Consider the following 13,332-nt stretch of genomic DNA (forward strand, 5'->3'; position numbering starts at 1 on the left):
ACACCAGTCCTGACTACAGCACAGCAGTATTCAGTCAACCTTTGACCCAATCACAACTTGGACCAGCCTTAACAATGTCACCCTCAGCAAGACAAAGATTGTAATCATGCATTTTAATCTAGAATCAAAGCCAAGCCCCCCGACCACCCCTCAAATTGGAAGATCACACCATAGAAGTTATCAATTCAACCAAATTATTAGATATAATAATTAACGATAAATTAAATTTGGATCCACTTGTCAATTCTTACATCTCATCAAATTGCCGTTTATATATGTTACGAACTTTCAAGATGTTAGGGATTCCAGCCAGCGACTTAGTACAACTTTTAACACATTTATTTTACCCAAACTAAGTTATGCCTTCCCTGTCTGGTCGTCCTCCTTAACTATTACATACAAAAATAGATAAATAAACAAAATAAATCAATAAAAATAAATAAATAAATAAATTTGAGAAAATACAGAAGGGAACTTTAAAAATATTTTTGGCCCCAATTGTATTAACTATTAGGATGCATTCACCCAACTGAATCTGCGGCCCGCTACAGTTACAGCAATTTGTAACCAAACTACTCAACAACCTATTTCCCACCCCCTGACGCCCCAACTCCACAACGAGCAATCCGCCACCACACCAAGCTTGTCCCCGCACCATCTCCCACCACCGACCTTTCCATGAAAAGCACTATTGCTATTATTGTCAAATTCATTAATTCGTAATCAACTTTGTTACATGTACATTCAGATTCATGTTTTTATTTGTACATTAGGTAAAAATCCTTTAAGATTTCATTTTACTCTTCTTGCCTTCATAATTACATAGCTTTATAATGATCTCTATCACACGTAATTGCATATACTCTAGAACTATTTGTTTTCATTATGTGTCCCTTCAATGTATATTTTCACTCTCTCGGCTATTATTATCATTATTATTATTATTATTATTATTATTATTATTATTATTATTATTTATTATTAGTATTATTATTATTATTATCACACACACACACACACACACACACACACACACACACACGGTAGCTCAGTGGGCTGGGTTCAGAGGACCATGGTTGTAGCTATCACTGTTCACCTACCAAATCACCACCACCGCCGCCGTCCACATCCGAAGATCACCACCTCGTTCCGTAGGGTAACGTCTGGCGCTCGGCAGAGACTGCACACACCATACACACACACACACGGCTGTTCAGTTTGTAGCTATCACCATACCAAATCACCACCACCGCCGCCGCCACACCACACCACCTCCGCTAATACACACCATAACCTACCACACGACACCACACCATACCACCAAATTCGGTATCCTGTACCCTTCCGCTCCCGCTCACCTCCTTCGTCCCACACCCTCTCCGCCAATCTCCACCCCACTCCTGGCCTGCTCCTGCCCCGTACAGCACCCGCCCAGCTCCGCCCCGCTGGGCCCCGCCATCTCCAGTGTTGTGGAAACGATTCTTTAAACGTATTGCTCGGGTTTTGCATGTGTTTCTAGGAGTTTTCTGGGCTCTGGGTATAGGAGGCGGTGGAGGAAAAGGAAGTGCAAGGGAGAGGTGGAGTGTGAGAGTGAGGGCGGACGAGGTGGAGTCACTCACCGGGCGTGTAAAAAAAAAAAAAAAAAAAAAAAAATCTTGGCGTAAAGGTAAGAATATTTATCTTTTATTAATGGAGTTGGCATTGTTTTGACATTTTATTTCTTATTAGCATAGTAAAGCAAGTTTCAAGCAACAATAGAATCGGAACTAGCTGTGTTTTTCTATATCGAAAAAATATTAGTCACTATATAGAATATAACGTTTTTTTTTTTTTAATTAGCAGGCCCAAGATTGTTTTGGTGCTTGATAAAACACGTAAAAGATATGAAAAACATGCCCCAAGTAATAATATTAAATAAAATTTAGTATAACTAATCGTATTTTCAAATTCAAAATTCTTAACGGTACCAGAATACAAAACAAAAATCTTTAAACGACTAGGAATCTGTGTTTTCTTTATTTGTGTGAAATGCAAAAAAAATAAATAATCGTATTCAGAAAATGTAACATGACGTAGTGTGGCTGTGCTTTCCTTCACGACATTATGATGTGTTTGTGAGCCGTTACTTTGAGAAAAAGACCGTTCCTTGGACATCGTTTAGTAAACAATCGACCCGGTAACGTTATTATATTTTGGTTATTAGTTAAAGTATTTGTTGCGTTTAAAAATGTAGTGCATTCCAGTGTAGGCACCCTTTTTCTTCTCGCTATTTTTAAAATGAACTGCGTACGTAAATATTGGGCACAAGGGCACCTCAGTAATGCCTTCCACCCGCAGGTCAGTCCATCAATGTTTTGCCTGCACTCCCCTATGTTTCCAGACCCAGAGAGTGAAGCAAAGCCAGAATCAACCACAAAAACAGATAAATAGGCCATTGTTGTGTTAAATAAGACGTTCAGACCGCCCGGCTTCCACCATGACTCGGACCAAGACCCAGCCCCTCCCACCCCCGTCCCTCTCCGTGTCAACTACTCAACATTACCTTCAATTTTCAGTGTTTCCTGGGCATTTCCTGCTGTTGCTAGCCTAAAATATATTAAGTGTAGTGATAGGAGGAAGAAATAAGGAATGGAAGTGTGTCAGGAAGTGTAGTAGTAGTAGTAGTAGTAGTAGTAATAGCAGTAGAAGTAGCAGAAGTAATAGTACTGCATGTAATTCACTGTTTGATCTGCTGCAGTCTCTGACGAGACAGCCAGGCGTTACCCTACGGAACGAGCTCAGAGCTCATTATTTCCGATCTTGGGATAGGTCTGAGACCAGGCACACACCACACACCGGGACAACAAGGTCACAACTCCTCGATTTACATCCCGTACCTACTCACTGCTAGGTGAACAGGGGCTACACGTGAAAGGAGACACACCCAAATATCTCCACCCGGGGGAATCGAAGGTCATCTGGCTTGTTAAGCCAGCGCTCTAACCACTGAGCTACCGGGCACATATGTGTGTGTGTGTGTGTGTGTGTGTGTGTGTGTGTGGTGCCTTGTCTGGGGCAGACCGCTCAACGTATGATTACTCTCTCTCTCTCTCTCTCTCTCTCTCTCTCTCTCCTATAATATTATTTCCCATTTCCTAATTCTAGCACGTCATAGTTATGAAGATATCTGATGTACTAGTCCGTTTGAATTAACAGGGTAAAAAAACGAAACATGGTAATTATTTTCAGAATAAAGCATAACAAAATAAGAAAACTTATTATTATTTGTTTGCTTGTTTGTGTGTGTGTTGGGGGATGAGGATGATCATTGTGAATTTGTGATAGTGCAGCACCACACGTGTGCATGCAGCAGGTGTCACCCAGAAACAACAGCCGCGAGCCCTGAGCCCAGCACACACCAAGGCGGTGCTCAGCAGCTCAGATGGCATCAAGCATGGCGGTGGCGAGGATGCTTGGCGTGGCGTACTCACTAACCCTTTTGTGTCTTATGTCTGCGGCTCAGGGTAAGTTGGAAGTTTCGTGGCGCGTTACATAAGAGCTAGGCAAACCCGTAAGGAATATAGTGCAAATAACCTCAGACCAGCAATATCCTGACACAGATTGTTGATTTAGCAGCAAAATATGACCAAGTCGTGAATTCTGAAGGGATCACCAATGAAATTAAAGAATGCACTGAATTACTTTGAACCTAATCTAGCCAACCGTCAGATGAAAACATAATCTAAGTAGGTCGGCAATCCCATACCTGCCCGTGTGCGTGTGGTCCAGCCAATACGACACATCGGACACACACACAAAACTCTCACGCACATAGCGTATCACCAAGATGAAAACACTGATGTTACTTTACTATCATCCCAACCCGTCATTACCTCACCACCCACCATCCACTAGCTACTCGTCTTCTAGAAAGTGCTCACGATATTTCAATGTTATCAGTTCTCGTCACATATCCCAGCCACTCAATACTCACCACACAATAGTACTCCATCTCTTATGATATCCCAGCAGGGCCGAACGATGAGGTGACTCGGCTGTCCCCTCAAGAAGCCTTCCACAATGTGTTGGAGATTGTGAAGGCGGAGGTCCGGCAGGAGATAGACATCCTCAACAAGACAAGAATTGAACTGTTTGAGGTGTCGCGACTGATCGCGAAGCCCCAAAAGGATATGAGGTAAGAGAGAGAGTCAGGAGGAGTGGGGTGGTTATTTTGAAACGCTTTGTCGTCTTACCACGACTCTGTACACTTCAAAGGCCATAGATGATTCCATGTAACTGCAATTAAAAACTTTTGAAAAGTGGCACATACAGCGATAAAATTTCACAAAATGACACACACACACACACACACACACAATCATACTTCGCACAACAACGAAACAAGATGTTTTGTTCCACCAATTAAGATCTAGACACAAGTCTATATGATTTTCACAGACTGATTACTGTTACCTTTTGGTGCAGACAGCAAGGTATATATATATATATATATATATATATATATATATATATATATATATATATATATATATATATATATATATTAAATAGTGTGATGCTGATACAGTCTGCAGGTGTTGTAGGAACACTGCCACACCTGATGCTACGTCACTCACTAGTATTATTACACATCTGCACTCAGCCTCAGATCCGTGAAACAACTCTCTCTCTCTCACATATTGATTGATTAGTTAGGGCTTGTTCCTCCCTCTCCTCCACCCTCCAAGTAGGCTACTGATGTTACCCATTCAGATCCTTCATAGTGATGTTTTCTCATACCTTCGCTGAGCTTAATAAAAGAAATATGGATTGAATTATAATACAACAAATCAAACAAATTCTTCCTATAAAATGTAGCCTAGACAGCAATAAATTAATAAATATATCACATAATACTAATATGTAATGAATGTTAACTCTGCAGGGAGGTCACAAGGTGGATGGATGCCAGCTGGTCAAGATGGACACAACATCCGAGGCTGTGGCTGAGGCCTTTGAAGTCTTCACACAGCATCTCAATCCTTGGGGCAACACAGCAATCCTCACCCATACCTTCCACCAATTGGAATGCTTTGCTCGTGCTCAAGCCAAATTATCATCAGGGCAGGTTCCTTTAAGGAATGAAGGTCCCCGCACCCTGCAGTCACCAAGTACTTGAAGGTGCTGGAAAAACGCCTCCACACCAATTTAATTCGACTTCATCTCCTGAATAACATGATTGTGACTCATCTGCCAACAGACCTCCCTCCCAGTGCAAATGGTTAGTTCTTGAGGTCCCCCTTTAGAAACTTTGTATTTGCATCTATATGAGAAATGGATGATACTGTATATACTTGTTATTCATTATTATTATTCTTTCCTATCCATCACCTCATCTTTCATGCATCATATAGGAAGGATCAAGGATGAGAGGGCAAAGGTATAGCCTGTTCCCTCAAATGAATGATAGACAACCCTTTTTCTTTCGATAGGCACAATTTTGCCAGGGCAGCAGGTTTTAGAAATAAGAAACTACAGAATGTGTTCTTATGCCTGAGCATTACAATATGAAATACAACATTCTCTGCAGACTTGCTATTCACAAATGAAGAAGAGCTTCAGCAAAATCTTCCATGTCTAGTTAATTGGTCGATGGCCTTCTCCCTGTAGCATTTTTCTCCATTACCCAATACCAATAGAGGCACTAACAGTCCCCTTAACCTTCAGTCCTTCCTTGACAGATCAAACCTTGAACACCAGGACCAGACCCATGACCCAGCAGCCTCCAGGGACACACTTCCACAAGCTGTTCAACAAAAAGCAAATGCCTTCACTGACCTTCAAGAAGCTGGCAAAGAATATGGAGACTACAGAGGTGTCAACTAAAGTCTCTGAATTTGAAAATTTGAAGACCTTAATGAACAATTTGAGACAGATACTTGGGCACACCCAGCCATCTAATTCCATCAGCTTGCTACCCAGTGGGCATGGACCTTACTGCAAAGGCATTACCATCACAGGCCCTGCACACGCCATCATGAGGCAGATGTTAACAGAAGCATCCAATGCTGCCATACAGCTTAAGGTGTGTACATACAGATAATAAATTGTTTGTCATTTTACATTTCCCATTTGCGAAATAAATTAATTTAAATTTGAACTAACAGCAACATGAAATGATGTTGCCTGAATCTGACAGCACTCTAATTGACCAATAAGACATGAAAGGTGGAGAAAGATACCTGTAAGCAAACACATTGATAAAGGAATTGGAATGAAATGGGAAAATCTAGTGTAGATTAGATCCATCACCTTCCATTTCTTGGCTCTGCATGACACGTAATGAGAGGTAAGACATGCTTAACATAACTGTTCCTTTGAAAGAATGCTGCTGCGGCAGCGAGATCAAGGACACCAGGAAGGAACTACGCTGCCAAATGGGTGAAGTTGCCAAATTTGCAGCAGTGTGGTCACCATACATTGACCCTTACAAGGTGACAGGAATTCTTGACACAATTGACTCAACACTCAGAGACCTAATCAATAAGCGAGGGAGAATGGCAGCCACAATCCTCAAGCAGGATGACAAAACCAGAAACATTCCCAACCCCAGAAAACCCATCAAGGTGAGTTACCATCAAACATTAACAAACGTTTCTTTTTAGTTTGATTTAGTCTGAAATTTCTCTCCATCTCATTGGTATCATAAGCCCTCAATCAATTACTAGGGACTTTTTTCTATCTTTCCACAGAAGACCAAAGTGAACATATTCCAAGAGGTTGAGCTTCATCCACGCTGCTGTGACTAAGAGCTTGCCAGGGAGAACCCACTCATCCACTTCACTATTGCATTTGCTTTCTTAACACTGGTCCTTAGTTTATAGATGGATAAATAAAGGACTGATGTAACATTTCTTAGAAGATATTCAATACCAATATATATATATAAGAGATAATACTCCTCTAATCTCTCCAGCTCTTTAGGTTACTGAAAGCTACCTGATACATATCGCAAATTAATGTGGATGACTTATGAAAAGCTTAACTTAGCACCAGAATACTTCCAGCACAAATAACATAACTTTAGTCATTTGCTACACCACTGAAAGCTTCTTTTTGTGTGCACACATGACTGATTAACATATGAATGTGTACAAAGCATGAGGATAACACTAGTGTTACTCCAACAGATGCCTCAACACATCCACACACAAAGAAAATCCCATTATGTCCATAACTACATATTACAATTATGTAGCTTTGCACAATAGCACTTCAAGTAACCAATAATATTCGAGATATTTTGCCACTGTGCAAAGACCATGAAATTATTCCCAAAAGGCTGACAACACACTGTCTTCTCAGGGAAGGGCAGGCCAAAACAGAAAATAGGAACAGAGTGCATAAAAGAAAAGCACTTCAGTGGAATGGATCATGGGCAATTAAGGTGAACTGCAACACCTAGTATGTCTGAATACAAAAGCAAACCAGATTAAATAAGTTTTGGAGGAGTGAAATGAAGGTGCTAATGGGAGAGTAAAAATTAAAGAATGGGATAAGTGACTACACTTATGAGAGGTGCTGGTGGAGACAGAGCTTGAACAAGTACAGAGTGTCTGAATGAGACACTGAGCCTTTATACTCAGTTGGAAACATTCCTGAAGGGAGACAGACATCACAGATAAAGACAAAGAATGATGCAATGATACAAGTGGATATCAAACAGTAAGAGATCTTAAGTTTTAACCACAATGATGGTCTGTAAGACTATTCCTTCTAGCTTCCTTTCTATTACAGGGGAAGAATGCATATAATGATAAAAATAGCTTTATTAATATCCACTAATGACTCAAAAAGTAGAACATGGACAGGTACATAAAAAAGTAAATAAAGTCATTTTGTGAACCACTTCACTCTGACCTGTCAGGGATAAATGTCGGAAAGATTCTGGAAATCAGGAAGCTGAGAAGTTCTGCAGTACACAGAAAAGAAATGTGTAGTAAGAATGAAAACTTAAAATTCTCAAGTATTCAAACACTGTCTGATCATGTAAGCTCAACTGTTACATGGCAACAGTGAAACATGTCGTTTCTTGACAGAACATCCAGTTGCCCCAAGATCTACCTACTTAGTTATATCTAATAAGCAAATGTAAATCAGGGAGCCCAAAGTCAGCAGGTCAGCATCAACTTGATTCAACACCGGGGACTTATTCAAATGGGGCAGACATTGCCTTGGCCTGTGCTCGCACTCTCTTCTCATATTCCAATCGGTTTTGGCTGGAACAAGAAAAAGAAAATTAAGGAGAGCACAGGACTACAACAGATACTCCATTTATTCCTATTGTGCTCATCAAAATGGCATGGAACAAGAGGCACTCACCAGTAGATGGTATACAGCTTGGCCTGTGCGGGCTCCATTTATTTCTATTGTGCTCATCAAAATGGCATGGAACAAGAGGCACTCACCAGTAGATGGTATACGCCTCGGCCTGTGCAGGGTCCTTGATGTTGGGATCGTTGAGGAGGTCCTGAATTCCCAAGAGAATCTGCTTGATTGTAATGGCGGGCCTCCAGTCCTTCTCTTCATCCAGCAGGGACAGACATACTGTTCCTGAATAGTGATAAAGGAAAGTTAGCACATCTATCTATTGATATTATATTCTTAAATTTTACTTTCCAACACACATTACCACTTTCACTACTCAAATGTCTTTTCTATACACTAGGCAAGCAGTCTCACACATGTTCAAGACAAAACAAAGCCATAATTCAATCCAAAGCAACACAAGTAATTAAGTCAGGGGTTCTCAACCTTTTTAATGTTAGGTACCCCTCGAAGTCTTTCAGTATTGACCACGTACTCCTTACCCACAATGCAGCGTCAGGAAGGGTAACAATAGATGCATGGTTTATAGACTTAGTTTATTAAGTTTAAATTGTGTTATATATGGGGAGCAGACAAATTTTAAAATTAATATTAGTATGTTTCTATTAGAGATGTACCGATGCATCGGTATCGGTATTGGAATCGGTATCGGCCCATATTTTGGGTATCGGTATCAGCTTATTTTATGCCGATACTTCCGATACCTAAAAGGAATTTACTACTTAGTGATATATTCGACATAAGATATTGATGACACCAAATTAATATAATACGGCGTATTAAGTTTCCATGGTGATTACTGTATGTCATAGAATACTGTTTTCTGTGGTAATAACCACAACCTACCACAACCTAGAAATTTAGAATAAACTAAACTTTTTTCTATTTAATTGAAAAGATTAGGTGAAAGCTCATGTTTCTGAATTGGTCTACTAATGTCTAATGAATTAATATCAAAGGATGTCAGATTTAATTAAAGAGAAACATACACAACAAAATGAGTTTCTTTTGCTAACAATTTGTGTCTGTTTTACAATTTTAATAATTTTAAAAATATTTTTGATCGCCAAAATATCGTCAATAAAATTAATAATGAAAATGCACAAGACCAAATGGTCGCTAAAGGAGTAAGAAGTAAGAATTTAAAATAACTGACAAGAATCAGAAGACTGAGAAGATATTCATTCCAATTACTGAGTAATTTACCTTTGCAAATGGCTTCAAAAAGCTTCTAGAATTGCTCCTATTTCACAAACGTTCTCTTACAGCATCCCCCAAAAAAACAAAGCCTCCCATCTGATAACGCTCACCGTCCACCAACTCATCCTGGTGTCCAGTGCAGTAATCACTATCAGTAGTAGTATCGGCATCGGTGGTATTGGTATCGGCCCAATTAGGTGGTATCGGTACCGGAATCGGCCAAAATTTTGGTATCGGTACATCTCTAGTTTCTATGAGGTAGTGTCAATAGGAACTGGTACTTCACAGGGAGACACTATATGTGACTAACATGCAATACATTTACCAAAAGGAACTATATCAGATAATTTTCGATCATTATGAGAGTGAACTGGGTAGTGTTGTTTGCAGCTAGTTGCAACTTGTAACTAGTAACAGTGATAAATAAGTCACCGTGTGTGTGAATAACGTATAAAATAATAAATCAGAACAAATATTACAGGTTTGCAAGGTTGTGTGGCAACTGTAATCCAAGAGAGCTTTCTCTCAAGTGATATAACTCCAAGAGTTTCCTTGTTAACATTGTTAATGTGTCCTGGTTCTATTGAAGGACACATCCAGCCTAGCACATGTAGACCACATTTTATACAACAAACAAATTTGCAGCTATTCAAAACTGAAACATTTTGAGAAACCTGCCACGTATCCCCAAAATTCCTCTCACGTACCCCTGTGGGTACGTGTACCCCAGGTTGAGAACCCCTGAATTAGGTCAATGTTCCAATATCTCCATCAAATCAACATTTTAACTGTACATCTTTTCAAGTTTACTGTTATGAGCAAAATTAATTCTGATATAAACAAGTAAATAATAGAAAACACACCATGAAGAAACACTGAATAACATCACACACATCAATGTTTATGGTGCACATTTGCCAATAAATGAAAACAATATAAATAACAAAAAATCACTGTAAACATTACAGATAGATAAATATTTAAAGTTTATATCTACCTGATGGGTAGACATTGGGATGGAAGAGAGGTGGTTCAAATTTGCACTTGGGTGGAGTGGAGGGGTAATCGTCTTTGAAGATCATGCGCAATCTGTACAGGCCACTCTCCCACGGTGTCTGTAGGTTAGAGAAGACAAACATCACATATACATCTTACTTAGTGGATATGAAGCTACAATGCACTTAGAAGCTGCAGGCACTCACCCCTTTCTTGCCAGGGATGGCACATTCCCAGTTCATGAGGTTCAGGGTGCCATCTGGGTTCTTTGTAGGCCGAGCAATGAACCCCTGTAAGTACAAAAGTAAATCAACAAACAAGGAGGAAGTTTTTTTTTTTGTGTTTTTACACAAATCTAGGACAGGTTACAATAGGAATAACACCACAGGATAACAATAACACCAACAAACAAACAAAAATTTAAGTTAACACATTAAATTCATTGTATGCCCTAAATCAGATGTTCATACTTACAAAAGGATGATCTTTCCTCCATGCCTTTCTCTCCTCAGCCAGACGAGCAATGGCAATTCCAGACATAGTGGCGAGTTAAACTGAAAGGACACCAATTGGTATTAATTTACACAGTACATATCTAACTAGCTAATTAGGTCCCGGTGATGTAGCAACAAGCACCGTCGCCTCACAGTCCAGATCTCTTGGGTTAGAATCTTGGGACTCCTTGTATAGCAATACATCTCAAAGTTAGGTTATTGTCCAGTTGTCAGTTTTACATCATTAGGTCTGTGTGTGGTATTGATACACACAGGCCTAGATGCATCTTTATTCAATAAGAAAAACAATTTGGTGAATATATAATAAAAAATAAAATGTATATATAAATAAATAAATACATAATATTTAATAATTAATATTATCAAATAATAATTATGGCTTCACCATAGGTAGCCATGTCTGCTATATCCAGATTTTGAGTCTCTTGACCCTTCCTCAGTAGCTGATGGGTTGGAGTTTCCTCTGCCATGTCTGGAGTGGAAGTGAATTGGCGTGTGTCTGCATTCCTCTGAGGAACTGCCCACATATACTTTACATATATATATATATATATATATATATATATATATATATATATATATATATATATATATATATATATAGTCACAAACAGCAATTAAAAATTAGCAGGCCAATTCCCATTATAACCCATTTATGAGAAGTAACCTAAGATTAAAGTCACAATACATTTGCCAAAGTCAATTATTAATTTCATGAAGGCAGGTGTGTTAGAGGTTGCCTGGCTGGTCAGTAATGGAAGTTGCCTGTACAATGGTGGTGTATGTCAAACCTAAAGTAATAATTAGATAATGGTTTGGCAGAATAAGGAGCCGAGGTGAGTACCTTTTAGTGAAGCAAGGGAGAGAACAATCAATGTTCAGGGTGTATGATGCCCTGCCATCCGGCCCAGGCGTCACCCACCATGCACAACACGTGGTGCTGAGGCTGCTGAGCCCGCAACCCACACCATTGTTACACAAGATAAAGAGAAAGAAAAAAGAAGCAAGGTTTCTGATAACGCCTCAATTTTCATAATCGACATATCAGTTGTCAGTGATTCACCTCCAGTTCCAGTTATATGGCAAATAATGCAAACTGCAGCACAATGAATGAAAGCTTGAATAATAGAAATGGTTATATTCAAATGACATTACATTCCATTAGTTTGGCTGAAGCGGCGATAGCACCTAAATAATTTTCCTAGGTTCTGTTAACTCCCACGAAAACAAAACAAACACAAGACCCGTAGTAGTACTTCCTCCATTATCACCACCACCACCGCCACCACCTCACTGCACGTTGCCCCGCTAACGTCCTACCTTCACCTGCTTCACGTGCACGCTGATTTACTGCAGGAAACGCCGCTATGGACCATGACGGAGGCAATGACCAGCGGGGAACAAAAGAACGGGAAAACGTGCCAATGTCCGGCTGATGGCTGCTCCTCCTCCATTCCCGCCCATAACATTACTGCCTCAATTCCGCCTCTCTCAACCAACCTGCCTCACTACCCACATCTACACATGCACCAAACATTCACGAGTCACCACAGCCACTCACCACTCTCAGCTCGGCGCAGTTACTCTCACAGGAAGAACAGAATGTGACACTCCCTGGCCCACAATAACATGGGCTCTCCCTCCCCCACCAGATTCTCCGCCTCTCCGCTTTTCCTCTAATAATTCCACAATCTTGCCCCGAACTCACTCACTCCTTGCTCCACACATGCCTAAAGTATTCATGGATCGAGGGCAACACTCACCTGGTTCAGCCCGGAGTGTGTAGGGTATTGGCAGGCGGAAAAACACTGGTGACGGCAGAACGGGTCTGATTCTCGCCGGTCCTCGCGGGTTCTCGGCTCTCCTCGCTACTGTCCTTCGCGCCAAATTTGAACCACCTTTACCTTCGTCGCCACTTATATTGCGGCAGGAGATCCATATGTTTCTTTCACCATTCTTATCTCGCTGGTAGAATAGAAAGGAGCTTAGGGTGTGAATAGCATGTCTATATAATATCGTAGCCAGCGACGGAAGGCTTATCTTTTTCTTCTCGTTGGTGATGATATAGGAAACACTGATCTTCCTTTGACGATCAGGTGATTGAGTTCAACCCGACAATTACCAATGAAAGTAGGGATGGTGAATATTTTGGAATAAGCATTGGTATTAGGCATTTCTTGTATGTCAGTTAATTATGGCTCGTTTGTGTGTTTACCATTTTTTTTTCAAAACATCAAACCAAGTAGGCTAATCA

The 13,332-nt window shown here is 40.2% G+C and overlaps 2 protein-coding genes and 1 long non-coding RNA gene across 9 annotated transcripts in view; 1 reads left to right on the forward strand and 2 right to left on the reverse strand.

Moving 5' to 3' along the window:
- The window catches only part of LOC123508130, a 32,862-nt gene extending 28,754 nt beyond the window's left edge, over positions 1–4,108 (reverse strand). The window contains exon 1 of one of the 2 annotated variants that reach the window (XR_006675866.1): positions 3,974–4,108. This is a non-coding gene — a long non-coding RNA (uncharacterized LOC123508130). The remainder of the gene's footprint in view (positions 1–3,973) is intronic. The other variant, XR_006675867.1, reaches the window with a different exon arrangement.
- On the forward strand, positions 3,354–6,873 carry LOC123508125. Of its 3 annotated transcripts, none has more exons than XM_045261626.1 (6): positions 3,354–3,503; positions 4,012–4,174; positions 4,925–5,260; positions 5,721–6,064; positions 6,364–6,605; positions 6,732–6,873. In XM_045261626.1, the coding sequence occupies exons 1-3, from the start codon at positions 3,422–3,424 to the stop codon at positions 5,115–5,117; spliced, it is 438 nt and encodes a 145-aa protein (XP_045117561.1). In that variant the 5' UTR covers positions 3,354–3,421; the 3' UTR covers positions 5,118–5,260; positions 5,721–6,064; positions 6,364–6,605; positions 6,732–6,873. The 3 variants fall into 3 exon arrangements, with proteins under 3 accessions (XP_045117561.1, XP_045117560.1, XP_045117559.1); XM_045261625.1 differs by having other exon boundaries at positions 3,362–3,503; positions 4,009–4,174; XM_045261624.1 differs by lacking the exon at positions 3,354–3,503 and having other exon boundaries at positions 4,035–4,174.
- A 920-nt stretch (positions 6,874–7,793) lies between these two features.
- On the reverse strand, positions 7,794–12,988 carry LOC123508126 (SUMO-conjugating enzyme UBC9-B). Of its 4 annotated transcripts, XM_045261629.1 has the most exons (7): positions 12,842–12,912; positions 11,923–12,024; positions 11,038–11,117; positions 10,770–10,853; positions 10,565–10,682; positions 8,448–8,592; positions 7,794–8,258 (listed from the first exon to the last, which is right to left on the reverse strand). In XM_045261629.1, the coding sequence occupies exons 3-7, from the start codon at positions 11,101–11,103 to the stop codon at positions 8,189–8,191; spliced, it is 483 nt and encodes a 160-aa protein (XP_045117564.1). In that variant the 5' UTR covers positions 11,104–11,117; positions 11,923–12,024; positions 12,842–12,912; the 3' UTR covers positions 7,794–8,188. The 4 variants fall into 4 exon arrangements, with proteins under 4 accessions (XP_045117564.1, XP_045117562.1, XP_045117563.1 ...); XM_045261627.1 differs by lacking the exon at positions 11,923–12,024 and having other exon boundaries at positions 12,842–12,988; XM_045261628.1 differs by lacking the exons at positions 11,923–12,024; positions 12,842–12,912 and adding an exon at positions 12,640–12,785.
- Between the last annotated feature and the right edge of the window lie 344 nt (positions 12,989–13,332).

Source organism: Portunus trituberculatus, chromosome 24 (assembly GCF_017591435.1).
Source record: "Portunus trituberculatus isolate SZX2019 chromosome 24, ASM1759143v1, whole genome shotgun sequence".
NCBI classification, from domain to species: domain Eukaryota; kingdom Metazoa; phylum Arthropoda; class Malacostraca; order Decapoda; family Portunidae; genus Portunus; species Portunus trituberculatus.

Excerpts from the sequence above, each read along its gene's own strand:
- LOC123508125 (XM_045261624.1), top strand. The coding sequence starts at position 5,215 with ATGATTGTGACTCATCTGCCAACAGACCTCCCTCCCAGTGCAAATG. Across the intron at positions 5,261-5,720 it reads CCTCCCTCCCAGTGCAAATG|ATCAAACCTTGAACACCAGG; the intron begins GTTAGTTCTTGA and ends CTTCCTTGACAG. Across the intron at positions 6,065-6,363 it reads ATGCTGCCATACAGCTTAAG|AATGCTGCTGCGGCAGCGAG; the intron begins GTGTGTACATAC and ends TTCCTTTGAAAG.
- LOC123508126 (XM_045261627.1), bottom strand. The coding sequence starts at position 11,103 with ATGTCTGGAATTGCCATTGCTCGTCTGGCTGAGGAGAGAAAGGCATGG. Across the intron at positions 10,683-10,769 it reads CCATCCCTGGCAAGAAAGGG|ACACCGTGGGAGAGTGGCCT; the intron begins GTGAGTGCCTGC and ends TCTAACCTACAG. Across the intron at positions 8,593-10,564 it reads TCCCAATGTCTACCCATCAG|GAACAGTATGTCTGTCCCTG; the intron begins GTAGATATAAAC and ends ATCACTATTCAG.